This window comes from Epinephelus fuscoguttatus, linkage group LG4 (assembly GCF_011397635.1).
Source record: "Epinephelus fuscoguttatus linkage group LG4, E.fuscoguttatus.final_Chr_v1".
Classification (NCBI taxonomy): Eukaryota; Metazoa; Chordata; class Actinopteri; order Perciformes; family Serranidae; genus Epinephelus; species Epinephelus fuscoguttatus.
The window spans coordinates 9035814-9061184 of record NC_064755.1 but is presented as its reverse complement, the minus strand read 5'-3'; the positions used below and the strand labels follow the sequence as shown (position 1 = coordinate 9061184).

The window sequence follows — 25371 nt, the reverse complement described above, 5'->3', positions numbered from 1 at the left end:
GCGCATCTTTCTTAGTCAGCCGTGGATGGGAGGGCGGGGGGGGCAATATGCAGCAATCTGATTGGCCGAAATCTTTTCGTTCCGCCTACGCGCCTATATTCACCGGGTATCAACTTGAGTGACATCTTGCATAGACAAATACACTGAAACCGGCGAAATGCGCGATTGAGTGATATGCGTACTTTTAGAGCATCAAATCGTACCAGCGTACTTTGATGTCAAAATGCGTGCCTGGTACGCAAAATGTGTACAGGTTGGCAGGTCTGATGTTTGTGCATGCATGTGTGCTAGTTATCATGTCCCATGGTGTGTATGTGTTGGGATCAGTAAGGTATAATTGCATTTGATGCTTGTCTGTCTTAAAACAATCATTCTCTTGTTTTTTTTTTTTTAGAGAAGTGGTGATGGTTCTTCATTTACAGAACAACAACTGTCTATGTACGCTCTCGATATTCACTTTGCTGGGACTGACACTACCTCCAACACCCTGCTTACTGGTTTCCTCTACCTTATGACCTACCCACATGTACAAGGTATGCCTGCATGTGTTAATTATTGTTTCTGTGATCGGCTCTATGGTTCTATCATTGTATTTCTGTCTAAAATATGTCTCATCCATCAATTTTTTTTATGCACAGGAATTCTTTTCATAAAAGTCACAAAAGCATGCCTCAAGGAACACACCTAAAAATATATGTTATGGGAAAAGGCCTACTAGTCCCAAGACATAAGTCATAGTCAAGTTTCTCTCTCTCTCTCTCTCTCTCTCTCTCTCTCTCTTTCTAAAGAAACCATCTTTTGTCAGTTGTAAATATTACAGGCAAAAGCCTGACTGATGAATCAGTCATCGGAGATGTTATATCGGTATGGCTGTATATATCAGCTGGTAAATGACAAGAGTGCAGAAATACCAAATATATGTGTTCAAACAACAATCAGCTTTTTCTTTGCTGCAGCTGCTGATTTGGATTGATTTCTCAGGACTTTATATATGTTATGTATTGTCATTAATTTTACCTTTACTTAAGTTTTTTTCCAATCTTATGTATTGTTTTTTGTTACATTTCAAAACACTCTCTGTAACAGAAATAAATTGAAATGTAGCAAAGAACAATAATAATAATATTATTATTACATCTCTGCTGTACCTCTCAGAGCGTTGTCAGCAGGAGATAGACAAGGTGTTGGAGGGGAAGGATCGAGCCAGTTTTGATGACAGACACAACATGCCCTACATGCAGGTACATCATCAGACAGATTTCTCATAATATTTAAATTATTATTTTAAGCTCACATTAAAATCAAACAATAAATCTTGTGAGTGAACATCTTTATGTTGGGGCCTTGGAGTGGATCAATTGTAATAACTTCTTTTGAACAACATTTATTATTACGATCTTATTTTGCCTGGTTGTTAACATATTGCTTGTGGGTGCCCATATTGCAAGTTTATTGGTCTGCTCTTTCTGGCTGAGCTTCTGAGAGCCTGCATTGTTTTCATTGTCCAAGTCAGATGAAGCACAAGAACATGTTAAAATCTCTCCATCCAGGCTGTGACCCATGAAGTGCAGAGGGTAGCCAACACTGTTCCACTCAGCGTCTTCCACTGTACAACTAAAGACACAGAACTCATGGGATATTCCATTCCTAAGGTAAGAAGCAAAGATTTTCAAATAGTTACCATACTATTTGTACCATACAGAAATAATGGTAACTAGGCTGACCAAACGTCCTCTTTTGTCCGGACATGTCCACTTTTCACGTCCCGTCCGGGACGTCCAGGGTTTTTTTTTTATAAACTCATGATAGTGTCCGGTTTTCCGTGTGTTTGTGTGTGTGTTTGTGTGTGTGTGTGTGTGTGTGTGTGTGTGCGTGTGTGTGTGTGTGTGTGTGTGTGTTAGAGTGCGGCACGGGCAGCATATTTCTGTCCGAACACGAACCGAGCCTGACATTATTTAATGACCAAAGCACTGAGTTTGTGTCACACAGTTGTTACGGTTACAGGCTATTTAACAGGCCGGGCGTATGCCGTGGGTGCTCCGTGAGAGGGAGACCTCCGTGTTTGAGACAGGAGCGTGAGGCGGGAGGTCCAACGCTTCTAGCAAGAGGAGAGGGAGAAATAAAACAAAATAAGATAAAATAGGAAAAACCTGTCTCCCTCTTTTATTTTATTTTTAGCGTTTAATCAAGGCAGAGGCGGGCGGCTGGAGGTCCGAGACTTCCAGCGAGGAGAGAGGTAGAAACAAACAGCCAATGTGTGTCTGTGTGTTATGTTCAGGTGTTGTCACGTAAATAACAGTGCCCAAGCAATAAACAGGACAGACAATAGGATTTTATTTATTTTTACAGTACATTTTCACTGAAAGCTGACCGAATCCGACCCGAGCCTGAATACAACTTATAGCTACATTTCTGACCAAACCCGGCCCGACCCGTTGGGTACTGTCGGGCTCGGATCGCCACACTCTTGTATGTGTATGTGTTCCTATTGGGGCCTATCTGAATTTCTGTCTTTGAGAGATATTATTTTGTAATATAACTGAATTTTCTATCCATAAATATAAAATTTAAATATATTAAAATTATAAGGCATCTTTGAGTAAACTGCGAGTATCATTTAAGTAGGCTATGTCATGGCCGGCTGAATGTCCTCTTTTTTGGAAGTCAAAATATGGTCACCCTAATGGTAGCAACATCATTATTATTACTTGGGTAGCTAAAATAAATCAAACCTCTTACAAACATTTTCTGCTTTCCACTATGCCCTGTCTTCTTTTACTCATTTTCTCCTCAGGGTACACTGATCATCCCCAACTTGACCTCAGTGCTGAGAGAGGAGGGACAATGGAAATACCCCAGTGAATTCAACCCTGAAAACTTCCTCAATGACCAGGGAGAGTTTGTGAAACCAGAGGCCTTCATGCCTTTCTCTGCAGGTATGAGAGCATAAAAACAAACAGCACTGGTCTCACTGTGTTATATTACATGTTAGATGACTTTGAGGTTGGTTTTTTTGGTGTCTCAGGTCCTCGCATGTGTCTCGGAGAGGGTCTGGCTCGTATGGAGCTCTTCCTCATCTTGGTGACGCTGTTGAGGAAGTTTAAGTTCATCTGGCCTGAGGATGCAGGAGAGCCAGACTACACCCCGGTCTATGGGGTCACTCTGACTCCCAAACCTTATCGCATGAAGGTCCAACTCAGGGAAATGCAGTGAGCCCAGAATTTATCCAAAATGATGTTTTAACCATTATCAGGAAACAGAAAATGACCAGCCAACAACATGTTGAGCAGCAACAACAAATCTGGAACATTTTTGTATGGCCTACTGGGCACACTGTTTGGCCTAGGGGCTAACTTTACTTGCCGAACTTCTATTTCCAGCTCTTTTGATAAATCAACCAATGAATTTGTAACATGAAATCATAAGTATAAAATATAACTTCAGCGACATGCCAGTCAGTTTCCTCAATCTGTGAATTGCAATATATTCCCTTTCCGTTTCCTTTACTGCACTTCTTACATTGTAGGCTGTTTCCAGACTGCAGCCCCAAGCTGTGGGACAGCCACACAGAGTGTGTCTTTATGATATTCCAGATGATTCTGGTTGTGAAATGATTTAACTGTAGTTTTGGGTTCAATTGTGTCGTTGTTTTACAAATTAAATCCACCACAGACGCGGTAATGTTGACGGTGGTGTCCTGGAACGGGCTCCAGACTGCGTCAGTAGTGCAGACTTTAGGATGGCCACTGACCTCTTGTGTAGTATGTCCAATATTTTGACCTCAGCAAGATGGCTGCATGGACAGGAAAGGGGGGGATGCAGCTAAGGGTCAGAATCAAACTTGCACCTCTGCATAAGGACTCAGAATTTGTAGTATATGGACTACTTGCTCTGCCAGGTGAGCTACCAGTTTTTTATTTGCATATAGCAGTGATCCTGAGTGTTTATTTCACTTGATTATTGCTGTAACCATATAACAAAGGTCTTCTTACCTTAAAGTACTTTTTCTAACCCAAACCATGGAGTTTTTATAAACCAAGTTGTTATTGCCTTAATCTAAGCAAACCTTAATCGCAGTAGTGCAACATCATACAACAGACTTATTTTTCAACGTTTTTATAACTTTTTTGGAAGTAATGGAGAATCTACATTGTCATGCTTATAGGAAAGATCAGAAAACCACATTGAGTTTTTTCCTTTAGTGGACAAACAACGTATTTTGTCGTTTCATTTGGAGAACTTGTTGCTTCCATGACATGCCTTGATATATACTCCTAATGTTCACTTGTTTGTTAAAAAAAAAATGCTTTAATATGCAGTTGGTTTACATGGGGTTGATATGATGGAGGGCTTTCTGGCGTATTTGTCGTGTTTTTACTTTGGTGTGTAACATTTCTGAATATTGCATTTTAATGATATGCATCTTTGTGCTAAATAAAATAATCTTTAATATTAACAAAATCCAGTCTTCCCATTGTGTTTCTGTTTTGTTGGTAGACTAAAATATGGCCAAAAATTGCTTCCACACCTGCCCTAAATTTTTTGTTTGTTTGCTTGTTGCCATTCAAAAATATCAAACATAGGGGATGTAAAGAGCATTAGAAAAGTGACTTCATCACTCACTCACAAACAGACAGAATCACAGCCCTTTGTTACAGTGTCAAAGAAAACCATACCAATTGCTATATATATATATATATACATATTTTATTTTTATTTTTTTGCATACATTTCTTCTCATTAACGATAATATAAAGATACAGATTTGAAGGTACTGTAGTTTTACTATGGGTTGTTCTATCTGATTAGATTACGTTACACAGGTGTATCTAAATAAAGTAATTCAGTACATGTGTGTAGCTGGGAAAAAAAACATCTACAGTATGTATTATATTTTTAGAGCAAACCACTAAGGTCAGCATGTATTTTTTCTTCCTTTTTTTGTATTTTCACGTTCTTATCAAGTTAATACAGAAAAATAAAAGAGTATAACTATCTTGGTTTAAGCGTAGACTGTACAAAGTAAGCAGTATCCATAGTAAAATAAATGATAAGTGTAGTGTTAGTCACAAAATGTTAAGAGTTACAGAAGTGTTAATGGGAAGCTGCTCTTACAACCATATCTCAAGGTGAACAGCTTTAACCCATTAATTAATACAGTGACATCACCCTGCATTAAAAAACTGTAGCACCTTTTGGTGTTAACAAATAGTGCTTCTGCCTTGTGTCATTCATCTTTATGGTATGGGCATTTACAATTGTTTGTCTGAGCACAATATAATGTTAACACAGTTTGGCCACTGCAGTGTTTTTAATCTGAGGAAGACAAGACAAGACAACAGAGTTAATGGTTCCCTCAAGTGGACAGCTTTGGGTAATGGCTTTAACATTCAATGTGAGTTTGAACAAGAAAAATACTTTTTGAGTATATCTTGATGTTTATAAAAGCAGATTAAGTGGTTTGTTTTCAGAAAAAAAAAAAGATCCATCTATCTCTGACTGAAGCTCAGGTCCTTGTTTTGGTCATCCAAGGGCAATTCCTTGTGTAGAAAAATGTGTTGAGTCCTTTTGTGTCTCTTTGTGGTTATTTTATGTTTCTTTGTAGTTGTTTTATGTCTCTTTATATTCTTTTTTGTTTCTTTGTGCTTGTTTTGTCTTTCTTTGTGGTTGTTTTATGTGTCTTCACTGCAAAAAAAGGATTTTTAAGAAAGTAAAAAAAAAAAAGACTTGTTTCTGGGAAATCGTTCCTATTCTTTGCCTAAAAAGAAAACTAATCTTGCCAAACAAGTTTTGCATTAGAAAAAGAATCTAATTTTAAGAAAGTATATCTAACTTTTTCTTAATAAGATATCACAACTAATATTAAGGTAGAATTGCCAGTAACAAGCTACAACAATGGTTTGCATGAAATCCATGCAGAGGAAAAAGATTGTTTTACTTATTTTAAGAATAAGACCAATTGCGCAACTTCTCAATTTAAGAAATAAATGAAATGATACAAATTATAATTGAATTCATCTGTTTCATTCACTGTCAATACCATGCAATGATCTACATACAACACCCATACAACAAAACGTGAATGGTTCTGTTGAACAAAACAAAAGTTATAATGCAAAAGTGTCCATGATGCACATCAGTAAAAAAACAACAACATTTCAATCACACAGACTCCATCTAAAGGCACCACACTGAAACAGTGTACCTTTATTAATGCATCGAGTGAGGCTTTGTGTTGTCCAATCACATCACTCAGGTAATATTTTGTAGTGACATATGTCATATCACTTGTGAGTAAAACTGTAGTATGAAGTGAAATCTACAAGGTTATCAGCAGATATCAGTTCTGTTGCTTGTGCCGTGTTTGGAATCTCTACTTTATATGCCATGTAATCTCTGTCATAGCAAATAGTATTGTGCTGCACTTAGAATTAATGACTTCTCCCGCATGTATTTATTGCCATTTAGATTTATCCATTTAGCAGATATTGCATGGTTAACTTCATCATTTCCAAGGAAGGCCCTCATTTTTTCTTTTAAGTAAGGCATGTTGCTTACTTCCGATGTTGGTCCTAAAGTAAACCCATTTGAAAAAATGGGATGTTCAAAACTACTCACATTCTGACAACATTCATACATTTGATTATGCCTTATTAATGACTTGCAGACATTTTTAAAATTTATTTTTGAGGCCCAGTGTTTGAAAAAGCAGTGTTTTGATTCAAATCTCATGCACACGTGACAGACCATTGGTACCAGTAGTCTAATGTGGGATGGAGTATGAATCAAATAATGTTGTTTTGGTGTTATATTGTTATCTGGGAAAACCTTCTTCACATGCTTTAAGTGCTGTTCAATAAGTGTTTTCAACTTGTTAACTGTTTGTAGACCAATAACAGGAGCAAACAAAATTTGAACAATCTCTTTAAGTTCAAGAATTATTGCATAGTACTCTGTACCTTTAACTGTATCAATCAGAAATGGCAGGATCTTTAGTAGAACAATCATTTGTCCTGAGGACTGCTTTAACTTATTATCACTGGAAGCTAATGTACTGAAAGATACAGGGCTTGGTTTATCTCTACTATCAAGTGGAGAGTAAGGGAATTGATTTAATGCAGTGTTGAAGACATCCAAGACAAGTCTAGTTGTCCCAAAAGAATTAGCTGTTTCATCACACACTTTAATTCTAATGGGTACCATACAACATTGCTAAGATTCCATCAACACCACATTCAGAGAGCTCACTCTTCTTCGCAATGGCAAGTAGGCAAATGGCAGCTAGTTTTGATTGATATTTAGGATTAATGTTTCCCAGTGTATAATAAACCATTAGCAACTAGGCATGGGACCCAAGTGGATTGCAAATTTCAATTTCATCAGAGTAAAGGATTATCTGTAAAGCAGACGGTCAGACAGAAAACAAAGGGTGTGACTTCATTAGTTCTCCATCTCTGATGTCATACAAAGACGCACTACTGTATTTCTGTGGCTCATCTATCATTGCCAGAACTTTTGGATGAGACAATAACTGTTTCAAACTTCTGATAAGTGGTATATAGTGAAAACATTTCGGCACTGTGGCAGGGACTCTTTTTCTCCCTTTTTTCACCACACATGCTTTATACCCAACAGAAACCTCTTCTGACTCCACAAAATTAAATTTCTCCTTGATCACACTGTCCTGCCTGTATGTTGTTGAAACAGACGTAAATGGATCCTCAATTTGGCCAAATACTGCCATAGCTTCCTTTTCAAGTTCACTACCTTGATGTTGCTGAAAGACTTTTTGAAGTCGACTTTTCAGATTTGTCACCAACAGAGCCTGGTACTGCTGCATTGCTGCCAAGACAGTGTTATCCTCCATCATTGCACCACCCACTGACTGCACTCTGATGTCTACTGCTGCATCATTCAGTGGTTGATCTCTGTTCTCCATCACTGAAGCAGCTGGCCTGTATGCCCACAGGTTGCTGGTGTTTCTGTCTGCAGCTGGCATGGGTTCCCTTCTTGTAGAACTGCAATAAGGATTATATAATGATACAATTTTATTTTCAAGCAATAATGGCAAACATCCTTTTGATTATTGTTCTTGTTAGACCAACATTTGCAAAATTAAAAAAAAAATCACTTAACATAATGCAACATCCTTGACAAAAATCTCGCAAAACAAAGGAGTTGCTGGTCTACTGCTGCCTCAGTCGGTTCGTTTGTGTGACTTTGGTAAATCCGAACTAACCCCGAAGTCACAAAATAACACAATTAAACTTACTGATTGAGGCAGGAGTAGACCAGCACCTTCCGTGTGCTGTGAGGTAAAATTGCTGTTTTTGTCAATGGATTCTGGTGCGTGAGAGCGAATGAATTAACTAGAAATATAAAGAAAAAAAAATAAGTTTCCTTGTGGAAAAAGGCTGCCTGACAGCAAGTTAAATCAGTAAACAAATTCTTAATATGGCGTTACAATTAAATTTACATCAATTTTATAAGTTTGCGTCTTTTTAGGTGGCTAAAATATGGTTTATCCACCACCATACATATTTTTTCAGGTCATCTACAACAATTGTACGGAGACCGGGAGGTGACATCCCCGTCTCCGTACAATTCAAACTTTATATGTATTTTTCACTTACTTATTATTACTTTTTTTTCTCCTATTTTTAATGGTGAGATTATTAAACCGACTCATAAAAAATAATCATTAGTTGCAGCCTTACCCTCTTGATGTTGATATCCTCGCTCCCGCCCCGCGATCTGCTGCTGCTTCCATTGTCAAGGTGTTCAGAGTGGCTTATTCGAATGTGATACCAGAGATATTACCAAAGTGAGTTGTAAACTCGATACTCTTTGACACAGCCGTCGATTCCACAAACGACACGAAAATCTGGACTACGGCTGTGTGCAGAATTAATATGACTGAGCAAAGATTTGAGGGTCAGACCCACAAAAACAAGGCAGATAACACAGCACCAAATCATTTTTCCCATTTTTCGAGCCTTGGCATTATTCCCATGCGCTCCGCGCTTTTCCCGTGAACCCCAAATGACATGGTTTAGTCCATTAGGTGCTACAAAGGGCTTCTTCTCATAATTATATGCCTTATAACAGCATACATGAATAATAATTTACTACGAAATACATACACGTAGATAAATATTATTTATGTTTTTATTTATTTATCAGACTCTTAAGTATTTAAATATGTTATGGGGAAATGCAAAGTTTACCACCCATCCTGTCCCCCCCCCCCCCCCCCACCTTCCCAGAGAGATGGTATAATCCAATGTGCTGAGCGCTGAGGGTAGAGGACCGTTGAAAAAAAAGAAAAAAAAAAAGAGACCTGATGCTTCTCAAAGTCATGTTAGCTGCTGCTGCTTTCTTGACAGTTAAGCAATTTAAGTCTGTAGCTAGATGTAAGCGAAATCAAACTATGGATGAACTGGACGAAGTTACAACTGCTACACTCAAAGGTATGTTGCTATGTTTTTGCATTCTGCTGTCTTGTCTGTAACGTTAGCTAACTCAGCTTACACATGTGTAAGGTTAGCTTATTCAGTTTGGCACACGAATGCGGTTGTCTTATATGGCGATTGTCGGCAGGCTACTTGTGTTATGTTAGTAATATTATTTACTGTTTTTGGTGGGTTTTCATGAAGTAGAATGAGGCGTTTTAATATATAACGTTAACGTTACACATTTAAGGTACTTGATCTCCAGGGATGTTAGTTTTCCGCCATTGTTCGTTGTGGCAAAACTGGCGCTAACCATCCTAAATTTTAAAATAATTTTAGTGAGACGTTTTTAAATTTCATAGGTCATTGTTAATGGGTCAAGTAGCAGCCAAAGGTGTGGGTGGCCACTTTTTGTAATTAAAAACTCGCTGTTAGGTAGTGTCTATTCAAAATATGTTAATGTTTTAGCCTTTAACTTTTTGACAACAGGTTTTAAGCTTTTAGAAAATACCAGCCACTATAGAAGATAGCGCCATCTACTGCCATTGTGCCGTCTCAACAATCAACTGTTGTGGCATTTAAGTTGGTGAAAGTGTGTATTAGTAGTATAGTAGTTGTGCTTGAATTAGTTTCTATAAAATGTTTAAAACACTTTTTTTATCTAAAAAAGCTAATTTATCTGATGAAATACTAAAATACATAAAACATAGCTTATGTTTGACATAAATTGCAAGTAACCTGGGTTAAAATCAGTGGTTGAAATGTATTCCACATAAGCTGAAGTCTTAAAACAGGAATTGGGGGGGAAAAAAAGTTAAAGTAGTTCATGTAGTTATGGAAACTTGGGTTCTGAGACTTTGTTTATTCATTCATAAAATGTGTGAATTTAGTTGTTCTGTTTGATTTGTTTTACTGTGTTTAATATAAAAGAAGAAGAAACACTTTGTCAATGGATATAGATCGATCTATCTATCTATATGTATGTATATATATATATATATATATATATATATATGTATATATATGCATGTAACAAGAAAGAGTGAAATGTCAGAATTCTAAGCTAATTATACAGAAAGTGTCACAATGTAGAAATTAGTCTGCAATGTATCCTAATTTGTTTGGTACATAGGATTGAATTAATCAAGTGATTTTAAACTTCTCTGTTGCAGAGTCTAATATTGGAGAGGACTTGCTGCCTACACCTTCCCGAGATGACATCAAAAGGCCTGTCTCCACTGAAGAAGTTCCTGCTACTATTTGGGGAGCAGGAACTACTACAGGAACGTCCTATCGCTCGGACCTCTCAACCACCGTGTCTCCACTGAGAGAGCGGAGTAGGAGGAACGTTCCTGTAAAGTTACCGAGCTCTGGATGTGACGTAATCGTTGCACGACCATTTTGACCGGGGCGACGTGGGGGCGTAGGGACGCCGTTAGCTGTTAGCCATTAGCGGTGTCTGTAATACTCAGTAACTCAATAAATGGTCCGTGAATTTTTTTTTTTTCCAGCGGATGTCTTAGTTACAACATGATTGAGCTAACCGGAGTAGTTTCATGTCGTATCCGATGACGTCCTGATGTTACCTTTGCTGCTGTTGTGAGCTGTCCCTGTCAGCTGCAGCCACTGATGCTTTCTAGACATTGTGATTTTGCAAAACTGAATAAATACCACACATAGCAACACAAAACTGCTTTGCTAGCTCAACCATGTTGTAACTAAGATATCTGCCAGAAAAAATATTCTTTTAATTTTTTTTTTTTTTTTTTATCTAGTTACTGAAGCTACGAACGCGCTAACCCTCGTCTGATGAGTTTTAAAAATGCCGGCTATTTTGCCGCTTTCTGCTGACGTCACATCCCGCCTTGAGTATATCCAATCAGCACCAAGTAATCCCCAAGCCCCACCCAGGAGTTTTTCAGGGCCGTCCTGAGTACCTACTCCGAGGCAGGGACTTGTTTAGCCCCTGTAAAAGTTCTGGAACTCTGTCCTTCGGGGGTGGTTCCTGCGGTGGAGACACGCACCAACGGCCCCGGCCCCGGCCCCGTAAAATTACCCCGAAGTTCCTGCAGTGGAAACAGGCCTAAAGACCTGCTTCCAGGTCCTGAAAATTTCCTCAGGTGTCAGGCTCTATGGCTTGTGGTGAATCGAGATGAAAAAGTAAACTATTTTCTATTTCAGTGTGACAAAATTCATTCATTCATTCATTCATCTTCTAACCACTTCATCCTCTTGAGGGTCGCGGGGGGGCTGGATCCTATCCCAGCTGACATCGGGCGAGAGGCAGGGTACACCCTGGACAGGTCGCCAGACTATCGCAGGGCTGACACATAGAGACAAACAACCATTCACGCTCACATTCACACCTACGGACAATTTAGAGTCTCCAATTAACCTAGTCCCCAAATCTGCATGTCTTTGGACTGTGGGAGAAAGCCGGAGTGCCCGGAGAGAACCCACGCTGACACGGGGAGAACATGCAGACTCCGCACAGAAGGGCTCCCACGCCCGGGATCGAACTGGCAACCCTCTTGCTGTGAGGCGAGAGTGCTAACCACCACACCACCGTGCCACCCCCTGTGACAAAATTGTGTCACTAAAATATAAAGTAGTACAATTTAGTAAAACACCTGTCTTTTTAACAACATTTTTATTTTTAGCAAATGCCTAAGAAGAATGAACCTGATCTTCTTGTGTTTTGGCTTGAAACAAATACAAATATCGCCAAATCTTAAATGTACAGAATTTGTAATTTAAAGGAGTTATATGTAAGAAATCTAAAGCAAATAGTCATAAAATCCTCCTAATATGTCACAGAGACTAAGGAATAATGTTCATATAACATACTGATCTCACCGACAACAATAGTACAGCCAGAATATTCACATCTAAAAAAAATTTTTACGGTCCGCAAATCATGTTTATGTTTTGAATTTGTGTTTTGGCCTTTTGCGCCACCCACCGCCATCTACCAGTCACACAGTCAGCAGAGTCTCAGCATCAGTTACCGTTACGACTGAGCTACAGCAGCACGGCAAGCAGCATTAGCAGTGTCCCGGTACATAGCATTAGCAGCCGGCTCCTCCTCAGCTGTATCCCGGCAGCAGCGTTAGCAGTGTCCCAGTACATAGCATTAGCAGACAGTTCCTCCTCAGCTGTATCCCGGCAGCAGCGTTAGCAGTGTCCCAGCACATAGCATTAGCAGCCAGCTCCTCCTCAGCTGTATCCCAGCAGCAGCGTTAGCAGCAGAGAAGCCGGACTTGCTGGAACGGTCCGCTGGAAAACCGAAGATCAAGGACGCGGCGACGCAGCCCTGCCACGGCAGCCGCCCGTGGGCAAACAAATCAGTCTCCAGCGTGCCGCTGTCCAGCAACCTTGAATCTGTAGGGGAGGGGGGGCGGACACGACTCGCGGCAGTATTTTGAATTTGAGTGCAGTAACCGTTTTGGCCACATTCTTACATACAGCTCCTTTAAGTTAATAGTTTTCAGATTACATTAGAAACAGTTATTTATGGTGACACCTTGTCTGTTCATTTTCGAACCAGTGGAGCATGCCACAGCTGTGTTCAGAGCTCTACCACTGCTCTTCCCATCCAGCACCGCACCTCCTAAGAAGCTGGGTGCCAGCGGAGAGGCTCTTTTCCATGTCCTTACAGTAAGGCTGCAGTATTTTATGCTATATGTTGTAGTTATACATCACAAAGTGGAAAGGTTAGAATGTCAGTGTGTCAGTCTAGAATCTGACCTCAAGATGTTGCATAATATCCACAATTTTAAACACTGCACTTTTTGAGCTCATTTTCACAAATGTGTTGTTTGTTGCTGATTGGAACTTGCTGTGATGCATATCGAATTTTCACTTAACAGTTACTTTCATTTCATTTAGATGGGTTCATGTATCTAGGATCTTGATAATTTTCATCTGACTATTTGATGCTCTAGGAAGTTTTTTATTTTTTTTTAATGAATTACATTTTTTTCAGTCGTTTTCTAATGTTTGTCACTGTCTTTTGTCTTGTAGACTTCTGAGGACCCAGATTGTCTCCTGCGCCAGGGGCCTCTGTCTTGTCCATTTGTGCTCCTTTCTGAAGACAACTGCATGATTGCTGTGGGAAGCACACCAGTGACCACATTCGACAAGGAGGACCTTTATGAGGGATTTTTTATCTCATGACATATTATTATGCCTTCCACCTCACCTACCCCAAGTGTATTTCCACACTGCTATCTGTGTTGCAAACTGAAATTCTCCAAGATTCCATCCATGACCAAGATTCAACCCCCTCGTATAAAAAAGCCCTTGCTGAGTGGAAGTCATTCATTGGGTGAGTCTACCTCTAGGGGTCCATCTGTTGTTTTCTTCTGGTCTCTTATGAAGAAAACTGTTGTCAGATGTTAATGTATCTGTTTGTTCTTGTTTTTCTGGGCAACTGTGAACCAGCAACATGAATGTTGTTGATTTTGCATGCAGCTGGACGCTGGCTGTTGTACTATTATTACACTGTTCAGAATAACTGCAATTTTCCCTTTTTGGCAATGTCATTTAGTACTCTGTTAAAATAACTGAAATGTGCAGTGGCAATGTTATACAGCAGAGCTCGACAGTGCGAGCGTTTCACTCGCATTTGCGACTAAAAATAGGTGTGTGCGAACTGTAAAAAATATTTAGGGGCACATGTGCGCATAAAAAATCAGCCGAAGCAGCCTATATTTTTGTCAATAAAAAAATATGATAATCTAACCGCAAATGTTGGAGGAACTCCAGCCGCCTTCCCTCTTCCCCGTGTGACACGGTTATGGGCAGTTTTCCAAGCCACTGTCGGCACAATGAATATAAGTCCCACTGTCGGCTGGGTGGAAATAAGTCAAAGTGTGGCGGAGAAGAGGGACCGGGAAAAGTGGCGGACCTCCGGGGAAGCCTGCTCCATTCTCCCCGCAGTTAGGGACCGTTCGCCACCGTACCGCTGCTAGGCAGGGTGGAAATAAGTCCTGCAGAGTTTCAGAAGACCTGGAGAATGTTTTAGTAATAACATTATATAAGATAATAACATTAAAGACAACATTAAATTGCAATACTTTTTCAAAACTTGATGATTTTACCTTTCTGTACATTTTGTATACAAATTCATTAAATAATTTTGCTTGTAAATGTCTATTTGCATCACGTTTATTACGGAAAACACATTATTTGATCAATTTACATTGTGCCCCTAAAGTTCTTTGTGCGCTCCTTACTTTTTCAACTTAGGAGCACATGTGCTCCTTGGGAAAAAAGTTAGCATCAAGCCCTGTACAGTACTCTGTTACAATAGCACAAACATGCACTTTCTGACAGTTTGGCAGTGTTGTTTAGTACTCTGTTATAATGTTGGTTACATACTGTAACCCCAGATTCTATGAGTATAGCCCTCTAAGAGCTGTCGCTATTGGGTTTATCCCCGCGCGCATGCGTGGTCGTGAAGATTTTCTTTCGTGCCACTATGCCCTGCACAGTTGCCTCTCTCAGGTCCGCAAACAGGGTATAATACCTGCGTGACCAGAGATCTGCTCCCTAATAAGCCAGCTTTTTCTTCAGCTGACGTTGGTGGGGCAGTAGGGCCTGGATCTTAGAGGGCTGCGCCTATACTCATAGAATCTGGGGTTACAGTACGTTACCAACGTTCTATTTTGTATAGGCTTCGCCCTCTAAGAGCTGTCGCTATTGGGTTAAGGGCGAAGCTGATCTGGTCAATGCCCCACTGTGCCACCACAGTCCAAGCACTTTAACACACACCAGTTCACGATCCATTAGTGCAGAGCACAATAAAAACACGAAGACATAAAACCATGCTGTATGTCCCCTCTGTTCTCGCCTTGTGTGAATGGTCAAAGTGAAAAGCATCACACTCATTCACCTGGCACACCTGCTGCTGTGGAGAGTGGGGACGATAATTATGCACTGTAAAAAGTCCCACACGTGAGCAGAGCAGGTGATACGTGCGCATGTTACACACAGTGAACTTATGTTGGAAGAGCAGGCAGGGACATTCGTTACGCATTGTGGCAGTCCAGAGGCTCGTACAAGTAAGTTTAAAGAGAGATTGAACATATATGCCAGCTTGTAGCACATATAACGGCTCTCTACCAGGTGACTGTGTGTGCGTAACGCGCTCAGAGCTGACAGCGTGTCACTGATCGTTGAGCACGTTCAACACTGAGTGAGTCAGGGAGGACTCAGACATGTCACGTAAGTAGAACCGAATAAAAGGACACGGAGAAGCCCATGATGCTGCTGCACAGATGTCTGCCACTGCCATCCCTCTGAGGAGAGCTGTGGAGGAGGACAAATCCCTCGTAGAATGTGCACGAATACCCGGCGGAGGATCCACTCCCGCTGCAGCATATGCCTGTGTGATAGCGTCACACAGCCAGTGGGCTAAGCGCTGTTTCGTGAGGGCTTTTCCTTGTGAATGCTCTCTGTAATGTACAAACAGCTGCTGTGTCTGTCTGAGGCTCGTTGTGCGCGTCACGTAATGAGACAGAGCACGCACTGGGCAGAGTCGGTGTGATGTTTCTTCTCTCTCACTCCTGTGGGGAGGAGGGAAGAAACCTTCCAGTGAAATAACTCTCAATCTAAAAGAGCTAGTTATGATTTTAGGCATGAATGAGGGATTCCGTCTCAGAGTAGCTGAACTCCCGTCATCTCTGATAACGAGACAAGACGGAGAGACTGAGAGCGCACATAAATCACTCACTCTCTTAGCCGAAGTCATGGCTAAGAGAAGCGCTGTCTTCAATGACAGTAGTCTGAGAGAGATTTGTGACAGAGGCTCGAAGGGAGGTTCTCCCAAAGCACGTAGCACCAGAGGTAAATCCCACTGTGGTGCCAAAGGGCGCGTGACAGGTCTCTGACGTCTGACTCCCTTCAAAAAGCGCTTAACCAGCGGGTGCGCAAAAATGGATCTCTCTCCATAGCCTTCATGACAGGATGAAATGGCGGCAGCATATGTTTTAACTGGAGATAGAGCCAAATTTCTATCTACTAGCAACTGGAGAAAAGTTAACACCTTTGGCAGAGGGCACGATGTGGGATCAAAGCCCCTCTCCACACACCAGCGTTGAAAAGCGGACCATTTCGCTGCATAACAGGCCATAGTAGAAGGAGCCCTTGCCCCCTAGATAGTGCGTACCACTGCAGGGGGTAAACCTAGTCTCTCCAGGCGCTCCCGTTCAGGGGCCAGGCCCATAAACGTTGACCTATCACCGGAAACTGCAGGATTGCGCAGTCCAGCTGCGAGAGCGCGTCTCTGCGCCACGGGAGTTGCCATGGCTTCCCTGATCGCAGCTGTATCATGGTCGGAAACCATGACGCACTTGTGCGTTCTGGGGCCACCAGAATGACTGTTAAGCTCTCCTCCTGAATGCGCGCTAAAAGGCGAGGAATCAGGGAGACCAGGGGGATAGCGTAAAGTAGAGCTTTGGGCCACGGTTGGTGAGAGAAGGCACCCACTCCCAGCAGAGGGTCGTCTCGTGCGCTCATGGAGAACCATAGCACGCACTGTGCGTCTTCTCGTGAGGCGAACAGATCCACCTCTGCTCTCCCAAACCTGTTCCACAGCATCTGAGTGAGTGTGGGATTCAACTTCCACTTGTTTTGGGAGGGACCTCCGCGTGGCATCAGGTCTGCGGCTCGGTTCTGTTTGCCTGGAATGTAAACTGCTCTGACGGAGCGCAGGTTCGTGTGACACCACAGCAGGAGGCTTCTGGCTATTTCCAGCAGCTGAGCTGAGCGAACGCCGCCCTGGCGATTTATATACGCCGCTGTTGTCATGTTGTCTGTTCTCACCACTACATGTTTGTCTTTCAACAGTGGAGCAAAGTGTTTCAGCACTTTCAGCACCGTGGACAGCTCCAGGCAGTTTATGTGGAGGGATGGTGGCTCTGGCCATTTCCCTCCTACCACATGAGACTGACACATTCCTCCCCACCCGAAGAGAGATGCGTCCGTGAACACTGAGATGTGTGACGTAGCTCTCCCGAAGGGAACCCCCGCTGACAGAACGCGAGGGGTTTTCCAGTATGACAGGTCCGACTGCAGGGAGGGAGGAACAGTTATCATGCGTCTTATGTGACGTATCGGATCGAGGCGGAGACGGCCGAACCACCTCTGAATTTTTCTCATGTGAAGAAGACCCAGAGGAACCACCACGTGACAGGCTGACATCATGCCCAGCAGGCGCATCACAGACAGAGCCGTTACCACCTTGCGAGGTGCAATGCGTGACACGAGAGAGCTGAGTGTTTTTAACCTGGCTGGAGACAGTTTCGCTCTCATGGTGGAGGAATCCAGATGCACTCCCAGGTAAATTATCAACTGGAGGGGGGGAGCATTTCTGCCAGTTTGTGGCAATACCCAGCAAACACAGATGTTTGAGAGCTGCGCTCTCCCTGGATGACGCCATCACCATCAGGTCGTCCAGGTAAAATAAAACCCTGATGCCTCTCCTGCGTAATGGCTCCAGGGCTGTTTCCATGCATTTGGAGAAAGTGCGGGGAGCCAGAGAATAACCGAAAGGCGGCTGGTTGTACTGATACTGAACTCCTCTGAAGGAGAAATGCAGGAATTTCCTGTGCCTGGGGATGACGGGCACATGAAAATAAGAGAGCAGAAGGCACACGCGGCCCAGGAGGTGAGCGCTATCCCTGCGTGCTTGGGACTGAGACATGTCTCGGAGCGGGGATGGAGGGCATGATGTAGCCGATCTAGCAGCTGGGGCACAGACGGACCGCTCCGGCGGGGCGCTGAGTCTTGCTTGAAGACATGGTTCTTCCGTACTGCATGCAGACGCTGAAGAAAAATGGGGAGCAGATCTCTGGTCACGCAGGTATTATATACCCTGTTTGCGGACCTGAGAGAATCAACTGTGCAGGGCACAGTGGCGCGAAAGAAAATCTTCACGACTGCGCATGCATGCGGGGATAAACCCAATAGCGACAGCTCTTAGAGGGCGAAGCCTATACGAAATAGAACTGAAATATGCCCTTTTGAGCAGTGGCAATGTTATACAGTACTGTATTACAATAACACAAACATGCACTTTCTGAGAGTGGCAGCCAAGATGTTAAAAATTATGCCTTTGAAATATACTGGAGTTTTGCCTATTTCTGCTGTTCTGATTGCTCTAATAAAAAAGCAGAACAGCAGGAATGCTTCTAGTGCTTTAATATAAGACAAAGTTGCTTATTTTTTGTATAATTATTTTAGAAGGTGTGTCTTATTCTGAGCTTTTTTTGCTAATAATTATTCTTGGAGTTCAGGTATAAATTCTTAAAGCCAGCTGCAACAAGAAAGGAAATATTTTGTTTAAAGAAAATCTGTCACATTGTAAGCTTTTTTTAACTAATGGAAAACCTTAATTAAGGTGTAAATTCTTAAATCAAGCAAAAAAATCTTAAAATCTGTTAAATCAAGAAATCAGATCACTTATTTTAAGTTTACATTTCTTAAATAATATTGTTTCCTTGCTTGTAAGAAGCAAACTTGAGACACATTATTGTCTCAAAGGAGCTAGACTTATGGGCTAGTTTTAAGAATTCTAGCTTAGCAAAATTTGCTTACCCCATTGGCAGATTTCTTTGCTCAAAACAAGATAATTTGGCCAAATGTAAGAATATTTGGCTTATTTCTAGTAGGGCTGTTTTGTGTCTCTTTGTCGTAGTTTTGTCTCACTGTGTAGACATTTTGTGCCTCAAAAGCAGGACTGAGCCAGAAATTTCCATCCCATTCATTTCCACATGAAATTGCTTTAATCAGCAGAAGTACTACTTCGACAGGAAAAAAAATCCTCCACGTGATTGATACGTTATATATGACATCAGATTGTACTGATGCATTAACATATAAGCAGCATTTACTGTAGTTGTCGGTCAAGGTGAAGCTAGTTTTAGTTTGTTTGGATAACGTTATGTAAAGCTATGCCTCCTCAACAGGATCACAAGATAAAGCAGGGCAGCTGTGAGATAATTATTGCCTAGGGAACAAAGAAAACGTGTTATGTTAGCTATACAAATTTATTTCGTTTTGGACTGAATTTTTGCTTTTGTTGTAAAATCTTGGATTTTTGGTGTAACTTACTTCAATCAAAGCATCTCAGAAGCTTAAAGAGGTCACAAGCTGAAAACAAGTTCATGCAGTGTGTTCATAATGGGTTTATTGCGGTTGTGATAAACACCAGCGTATGCTCCTATGCATATTATTACCAGGAGCAGTTTGATATTACCACACACAAACACATAAATTATAAGTATAATCGGATGGTGATGATGATGAGCCAACAGGCAGCTCAAGCAGCTGTTAATAATGTTGACATCAAATGTTGTCACTGAATGATCATTCAGTGCATTCAAAAAATGTATTTGAAGATGATTGCCATTTTCTTTCTGAGTGCTAAATTGACCTTTCTGAATGCAGCTAATGCTCCCGGAGTGGTTCTAGCAGATTATAACCCTGCCTGGAGACAGCAACGACGCTTTGGTCTGATGACCCTGTGCAGTTATAAAAGAGAGGAGTTATATTTCCTGATTTTATAAGACAGCCTCCACCTGAGTTTATTACAGTGCAACAGTTGCCATGGTTAAATAAAACCCTATTTGTCCTCCTTTTTTATTTCATAGAAAATAACCTTGGATATTTTTATGATAAATTGAGCGCCGGCCATGGTTTTCATTTTGAGAATGTGGTCACCTTACCTTAGCAGCCACAAATTCCAACACTGAGCCTATCCCACAGTTACAAACCAACGTCGACAAGCAACACAAAGGTAAAACTGTATTTTTTCGTTGTACAAGAAAAGAATTCAAGGATGACAAGTAACTGGTTTGTCTGGCAAATGTATGTCTTGCTGACTTCACCTCCATTAAAATGCAGTGCACAGCTGCTGCCACCTCAAGTTTTTCTATGGAACTGTACAGTGTTTGTACCTCAGGCAGCCAGTGAGACTCTAAAGTGGTGCTAGTGATGAACAGACACTAGGTATTAGAATTAGTAACTCTGAAAAGGCACGATGCCTCAGCTTTAAAGAAACAACTTACTGTAACTGTACGCATGCACTGAAATGTAAAAATTACATGAAAAAGTTGCCAATTGTCTCTCAATCACTCATCGCTTCAGCTAAAAGACCTTTTTCACAGCAGACATTTTGAGATGTCAGTAAGAAAAGCTCAGGTGTAGGCTAATCAACAACATGACTGCATTCCACTTAGGGGAGGGCCTGGTATTGTGCATGCTGGCTTACCTGAGTAGCTCATTGGGACACTAAATGGAACTGAGCTATCGTTACCAGTTTCACCTTTGCTTCCCTATGACAAGTGAAAATGTCTGCTGTGATTGGTCCATTGTTTCAGATGTATTGCTGTTGGCAATGTTAGTTTAATTTGTAAGAAGACATATTTCTTAAGCTCTTTATATGTTTTGTATGCAGAAATTAATTTGTGAAGTAACTAGTTACTAAGGCTGACAAATAATTATAGTGGAGTAAAATGTACAACTTTTCCCTCATAAATGTAGTGGAGAAGAAGAAGAAAGGGGCATGAAAAGAAAAGACTCAAGTAAAGCATAAGAACCTCAATTTTGTATTTAAGTAAAGAACTTGAGTAAATGAAGGCAACTTTGTTATATTCCATCACTGGCTGTAACTCATTAGCTTTCTTCCACTCTACCAACAAGCCATGACATTAGCCATGTAACCTGTTTGTGTTTGATGTTCCCATTCACGATAACTGCAGGGACACAAAGTACACAGGAGGCAGGGCTAAGAGCTGAGCTGCACTTTTAATCAGAATCAGAATCAGAAATACTTTATTGAGGGGAAATTATTTATGTTACAGGTGCTCCTTGCAAGAGTGGAAAGATACGTGAAAATATAAGAAATTTAAACAATAGTATTTACAAATATATATAGTTAAATAAACAGGAATTATTAACAAAACATAAACACACACATATACATATATATATATATATATATATATTTATATACAGTAAAGGCCAAAAGTTTGGACACACCTTCTCATTCAATGTGTTTTCTTTATTTTCATGACTATTTACATTGTAGATTCTCACTGAAGGCATCAAAACTATGAATGAACACATGTGGAGTTATGTACTTAAGAAAAAAAGGTGAAATAACTGAAAACATGTTTTATATTCTAGTTTCTTCAAAATAGCCACCCTTTGCTCTGATTACTGCTTTGCACACTCTTGGCATTCTCTCCATGAGCTTCAAGAGGTAGTCACCTGAAATGGTTTCCACTTCACAGGTGTGCCTTATCAGGGTTAATTAGTGGAATTTCTTGCTTTATCAATGGGGTTGGGACCATCAGTTGTGTTGTGCAGAAGTCAGGTTAATACACAGCCGACAGCCCTATTGGACAACTGTTAAAATTCATATTATGGCAAGAACCAATCAGCTAACTAAAGAAAAACGAGTGGCCATCATTACTTTAAGAAATGAAGGTCAGTCAGTCCGGAAAATTGCAAAAACTTTAAATGTGTCCCCAAGTGGAGTCGCAAAAACCATCAAGCGCTACAACGAAACTGGCACACATGAGGACCGACCCAGGAAAGGAAGACCAAGAGTCACCTCTGCTTCTGAGGATAAGTTCATCCGAGTCACCAGCCTCAGAAATCGCAAGTTAACAGCAGCTCAGATCAGAGACCAGATGAATGCCACACAGAGTTCTAGCAGCAGACCCATCTCTAGAACAACTGTTAAGAGGAGACTGCGCGAATCAGGCCTTCATGGTCAAATAGCTGCTAGGAAACCACTGCTAAGGAGAGGCAACAAGCAGAAGAGATTTGTTTGGGCCAAGAAACACAAGGAATGGACATTAGACCAGTGGAAATCTGTGCTTTGGTCTGATGAGTCCAAATTTGAGATCTTTGGTTCCAACCGCCGTGTCTTTGTGGGAGGATCATTTATTTTTCAACAGGACAATGACCCCAAACACACCTCCAGGCTGTGTAAGGGCTATTTGCCCAAGAAGAAGAGTGATGGAGTGCTGCGGCAGATGACCTGGCCTCCACAGTCACCGGACCTGAACCCAATCGAGATGGTTTGGGGTGAGCTGGACCGCAGAGTGAAGGCAAAGGGGCCAACAAGTGCTAAACACCTCTGGGAACTCCTTCAAGACTGTTGAAAAAACATTTCAGGTGACTACCTCTTGAAGCTCATGGAGAGAATGCCAAGAGTGTGCAAAGCAGTAATCAGAGAAAAGGGTGGCTATTTTGAAGAAACTAGAATATAAAACATGTTTTCAGTTATTTCACCTTTTTTTGTTAAGTACATAACTCCACATGTGTTCATTCATAGTTTTGATGCCTTCAGTGAGAATCTACAATGTAAATAGTCATGAAAATAAAGAAAACGCATTGAATGAGAAGGTGTGTCCAAACTTTTGGCCTGTACTGTGTATATATATATATATATATATATATATATATATATATATATATATAGTTGCATATTGCACATTAGGCTTATTGGCAAAATATACAATTTCTCAGCTGTTTGCAATAAACAAATTACACAAGAACTGTTCAAGTAGTTCAATGAAACTAATATTACAAGGGTTTTGATCCAAATTCAACACAAAATGCTACTTTTAATGACTACTGCAGTCTCAAAATTATTCAACCCCTTCATGACAAGCATCTTCAGTACTTAGTAGAGCACCCTTTTGCTGTTATGACCTGCTGCAAACGTGATGCATAGCCAGACACCACCTTCAGACAGCGTTCCTGAGGAATCTTAGCCCATTCCTCATGGGCAATGGCCTCCAGTTCAGTAATATTCTTGGGTGTGCGTTTTGCAACCGCCTTCTTCAAATCCCATCAGAGATTTTCTATGGGGTTCAAGTCAGGCGACTGTGACAGCCACTCTAGAATCTTCCATTTCTTCTTCTGAAACTAAGCCTTGGTGGGCTTTGAGGTATGCTTGGGAACATTATCCTGTTGGAAGGTCCAATGACGCCCAAGCTTCACCTTCCTCAGACGGCACGACGTTTTTACCTAAGATTTCCTGATACTTGACTGAATCCATCGTGCCCTCCACACACTGCAGGTTTCCAGTGCCACAGGCAGCAAAGCAGCCCCAGAGCATCACTGGGCCACCGCCATGCTTCACTGTAGGCAGGGTGTTCTTTTCAGCATATGCTTCATTCTTCTTCCTCCAGACATACCGCTGTTCCATAGGCCCGAAAAGTTCCAGTTTTGTTTCATCACTCCACAGAACAGAATTCCAAAACTTCTGTGGCTTATTTATATGGTTTTGAGCATAATGGAGCCGACTTTTCTTGTGCTTTTGGGTCAGTAGTGGTGTAAGTCTTGGAGTCCCAGCATGGAGCCCTTCAGTGTTTAGTATGCGCCTTATAGTACAAACTGAAACCTCAGTGCCTGCTGCCACCAAGTCTTGCTGCAGGTGTTTTGCAGTCACTCGAGGGTTTTTGACCACTTGCCTCCTCAGGAATCTGGTGACAGTTAGTTGACAGTGTTAGATAGTTTACTCTTTCTGCCACGTCCAGGTAGTGTAGCCACTGTTCCTTTAACTTTGAACTTGCGAACTATGCTTCCAACTGTATCTCTAGGAACATTCAGAGCTTTTGCTATCGTTTTGTATCCTTTTCCTTGTTTGTGCAAGGCAATGATTTCTTCTCTGAACTTTTTGGACAATTCTTTTGACTTAGCCATATTTCTAACATGCCATCAAATGTCACTCTCAACAAAACCCTAGCCAGTCCAGGTATTTATGTGTTCTGTCTCAAGCACACCTGAATTAATGAAGCCTTTGATTAGTTGCACCAGGTGTGCTTGAGACAGGGGGTTGAATAATTTCGAGACTGCAGTAGTGATTAAAAGTAGCATTTTGTGTTGAATTTGGATAAAAACCATGGTAATATTAGTTTTATTAAACTATTTCAACTGTTCTTGTCTACTTTGTTTATTGCAAACAGCTGAAAAATTGTACATTTTGCCAATAAGCCTAATATGCAATGGGGGTTGAATAATTTTGATTGCAACTGTAATCCAATAATCCAATGTAATTTGTGCAATAACCCCATTTCACCCTGACTGTATATATTCTGTTTGTGTACATAATCTTGTTCAACTTACTATATATATATATATATATATATATATATATATATATATATATATAGTATACATATATATAGTAAGTTGAACAAGATTGTATATATTCTGTTTGTGTACATAATCTTGTTCAACTTAGTATACATATATATAGTAAGTTGAACAAGATTATGTACACAAACAGAATATATACAGTCAGGGTGAAATGGGGTTATTGCACAAATTACATTGGATTATTGGATTACAGTTATATATAGTATATATATATATATAGTAAATTGAACAAGATTATGTACACAAACAGAATATATACAGTCAGGGTGAAATGGGGTTATTGCACAAATTACATTGGATTATTGCAGTGTGTGGAAAAAAGTCTCAGGGCCACTCAGAGGGAGGAGTTGTACAGTTTGATGGCCACAGGCAGGAATGATTTCCTGTGGCGCTCAGTGGTACATCTTGGTGGTAGTCTCCCACTGAAAGTACTCTTGTGCCTGACCAGCACATGGTGAAGTGGGTGTGAGACATTGTCCAAGATAGTTCGTAGCTTAGACAGCATCCTCCTCTCTGACACCACCATCAGAGAGTCACACTCTGTTCCCACAATGTCACTGGCCTTGCGGATCAGTTTGTTGAGTCTGTTGGCGTCCGCCACCCTCAGCTTGCTGCCCCAGCACAGAACAGCATAGAGGATTGCACTGGCCACCACAGACTCATAGAAATCCTGAGTATAGTCCGGCAGATGTTAAAGGACCTCAGTCGCCTCAGAAAATAGAGACGGCTCTGGCCC

General features: G+C 41.1%; 1 protein-coding gene and 1 pseudogene across 4 annotated transcripts in view; both read left to right on the top strand.

The window, feature by feature from the left end:
• The window catches only part of LOC125887275 (uncharacterized), a 753166-nt pseudogene that overhangs the window by 294857 nt on the left and 432938 nt on the right, over nucleotides 1-25371 (top strand).
• Nucleotides 1-25371, top strand: part of LOC125887928 (cytochrome P450 2F2-like) — a 68249-nt gene that overhangs the window by 25104 nt on the left and 17774 nt on the right. For 2 of the 4 annotated variants that reach the window (XM_049575073.1, XM_049575070.1), the window contains exons 9-13: nucleotides 395-533; nucleotides 1156-1241; nucleotides 1551-1652; nucleotides 2795-2936; nucleotides 3026-4451. In XM_049575073.1, coding sequence (XP_049431030.1) covers nucleotides 395-533; nucleotides 1156-1241; nucleotides 1551-1652; nucleotides 2795-2936; nucleotides 3026-3213 — 657 coding nt within the window. In that variant the 3' untranslated portion in view covers nucleotides 3214-4451. Of the gene's footprint in view, nucleotides 1-394; nucleotides 534-1155; nucleotides 1242-1550; nucleotides 1653-2794; nucleotides 2937-3025; nucleotides 4452-25371 lie in introns of those variants that run through there. The other 2 variants (XM_049575072.1, XM_049575071.1) reach the window with 2 other exon arrangements.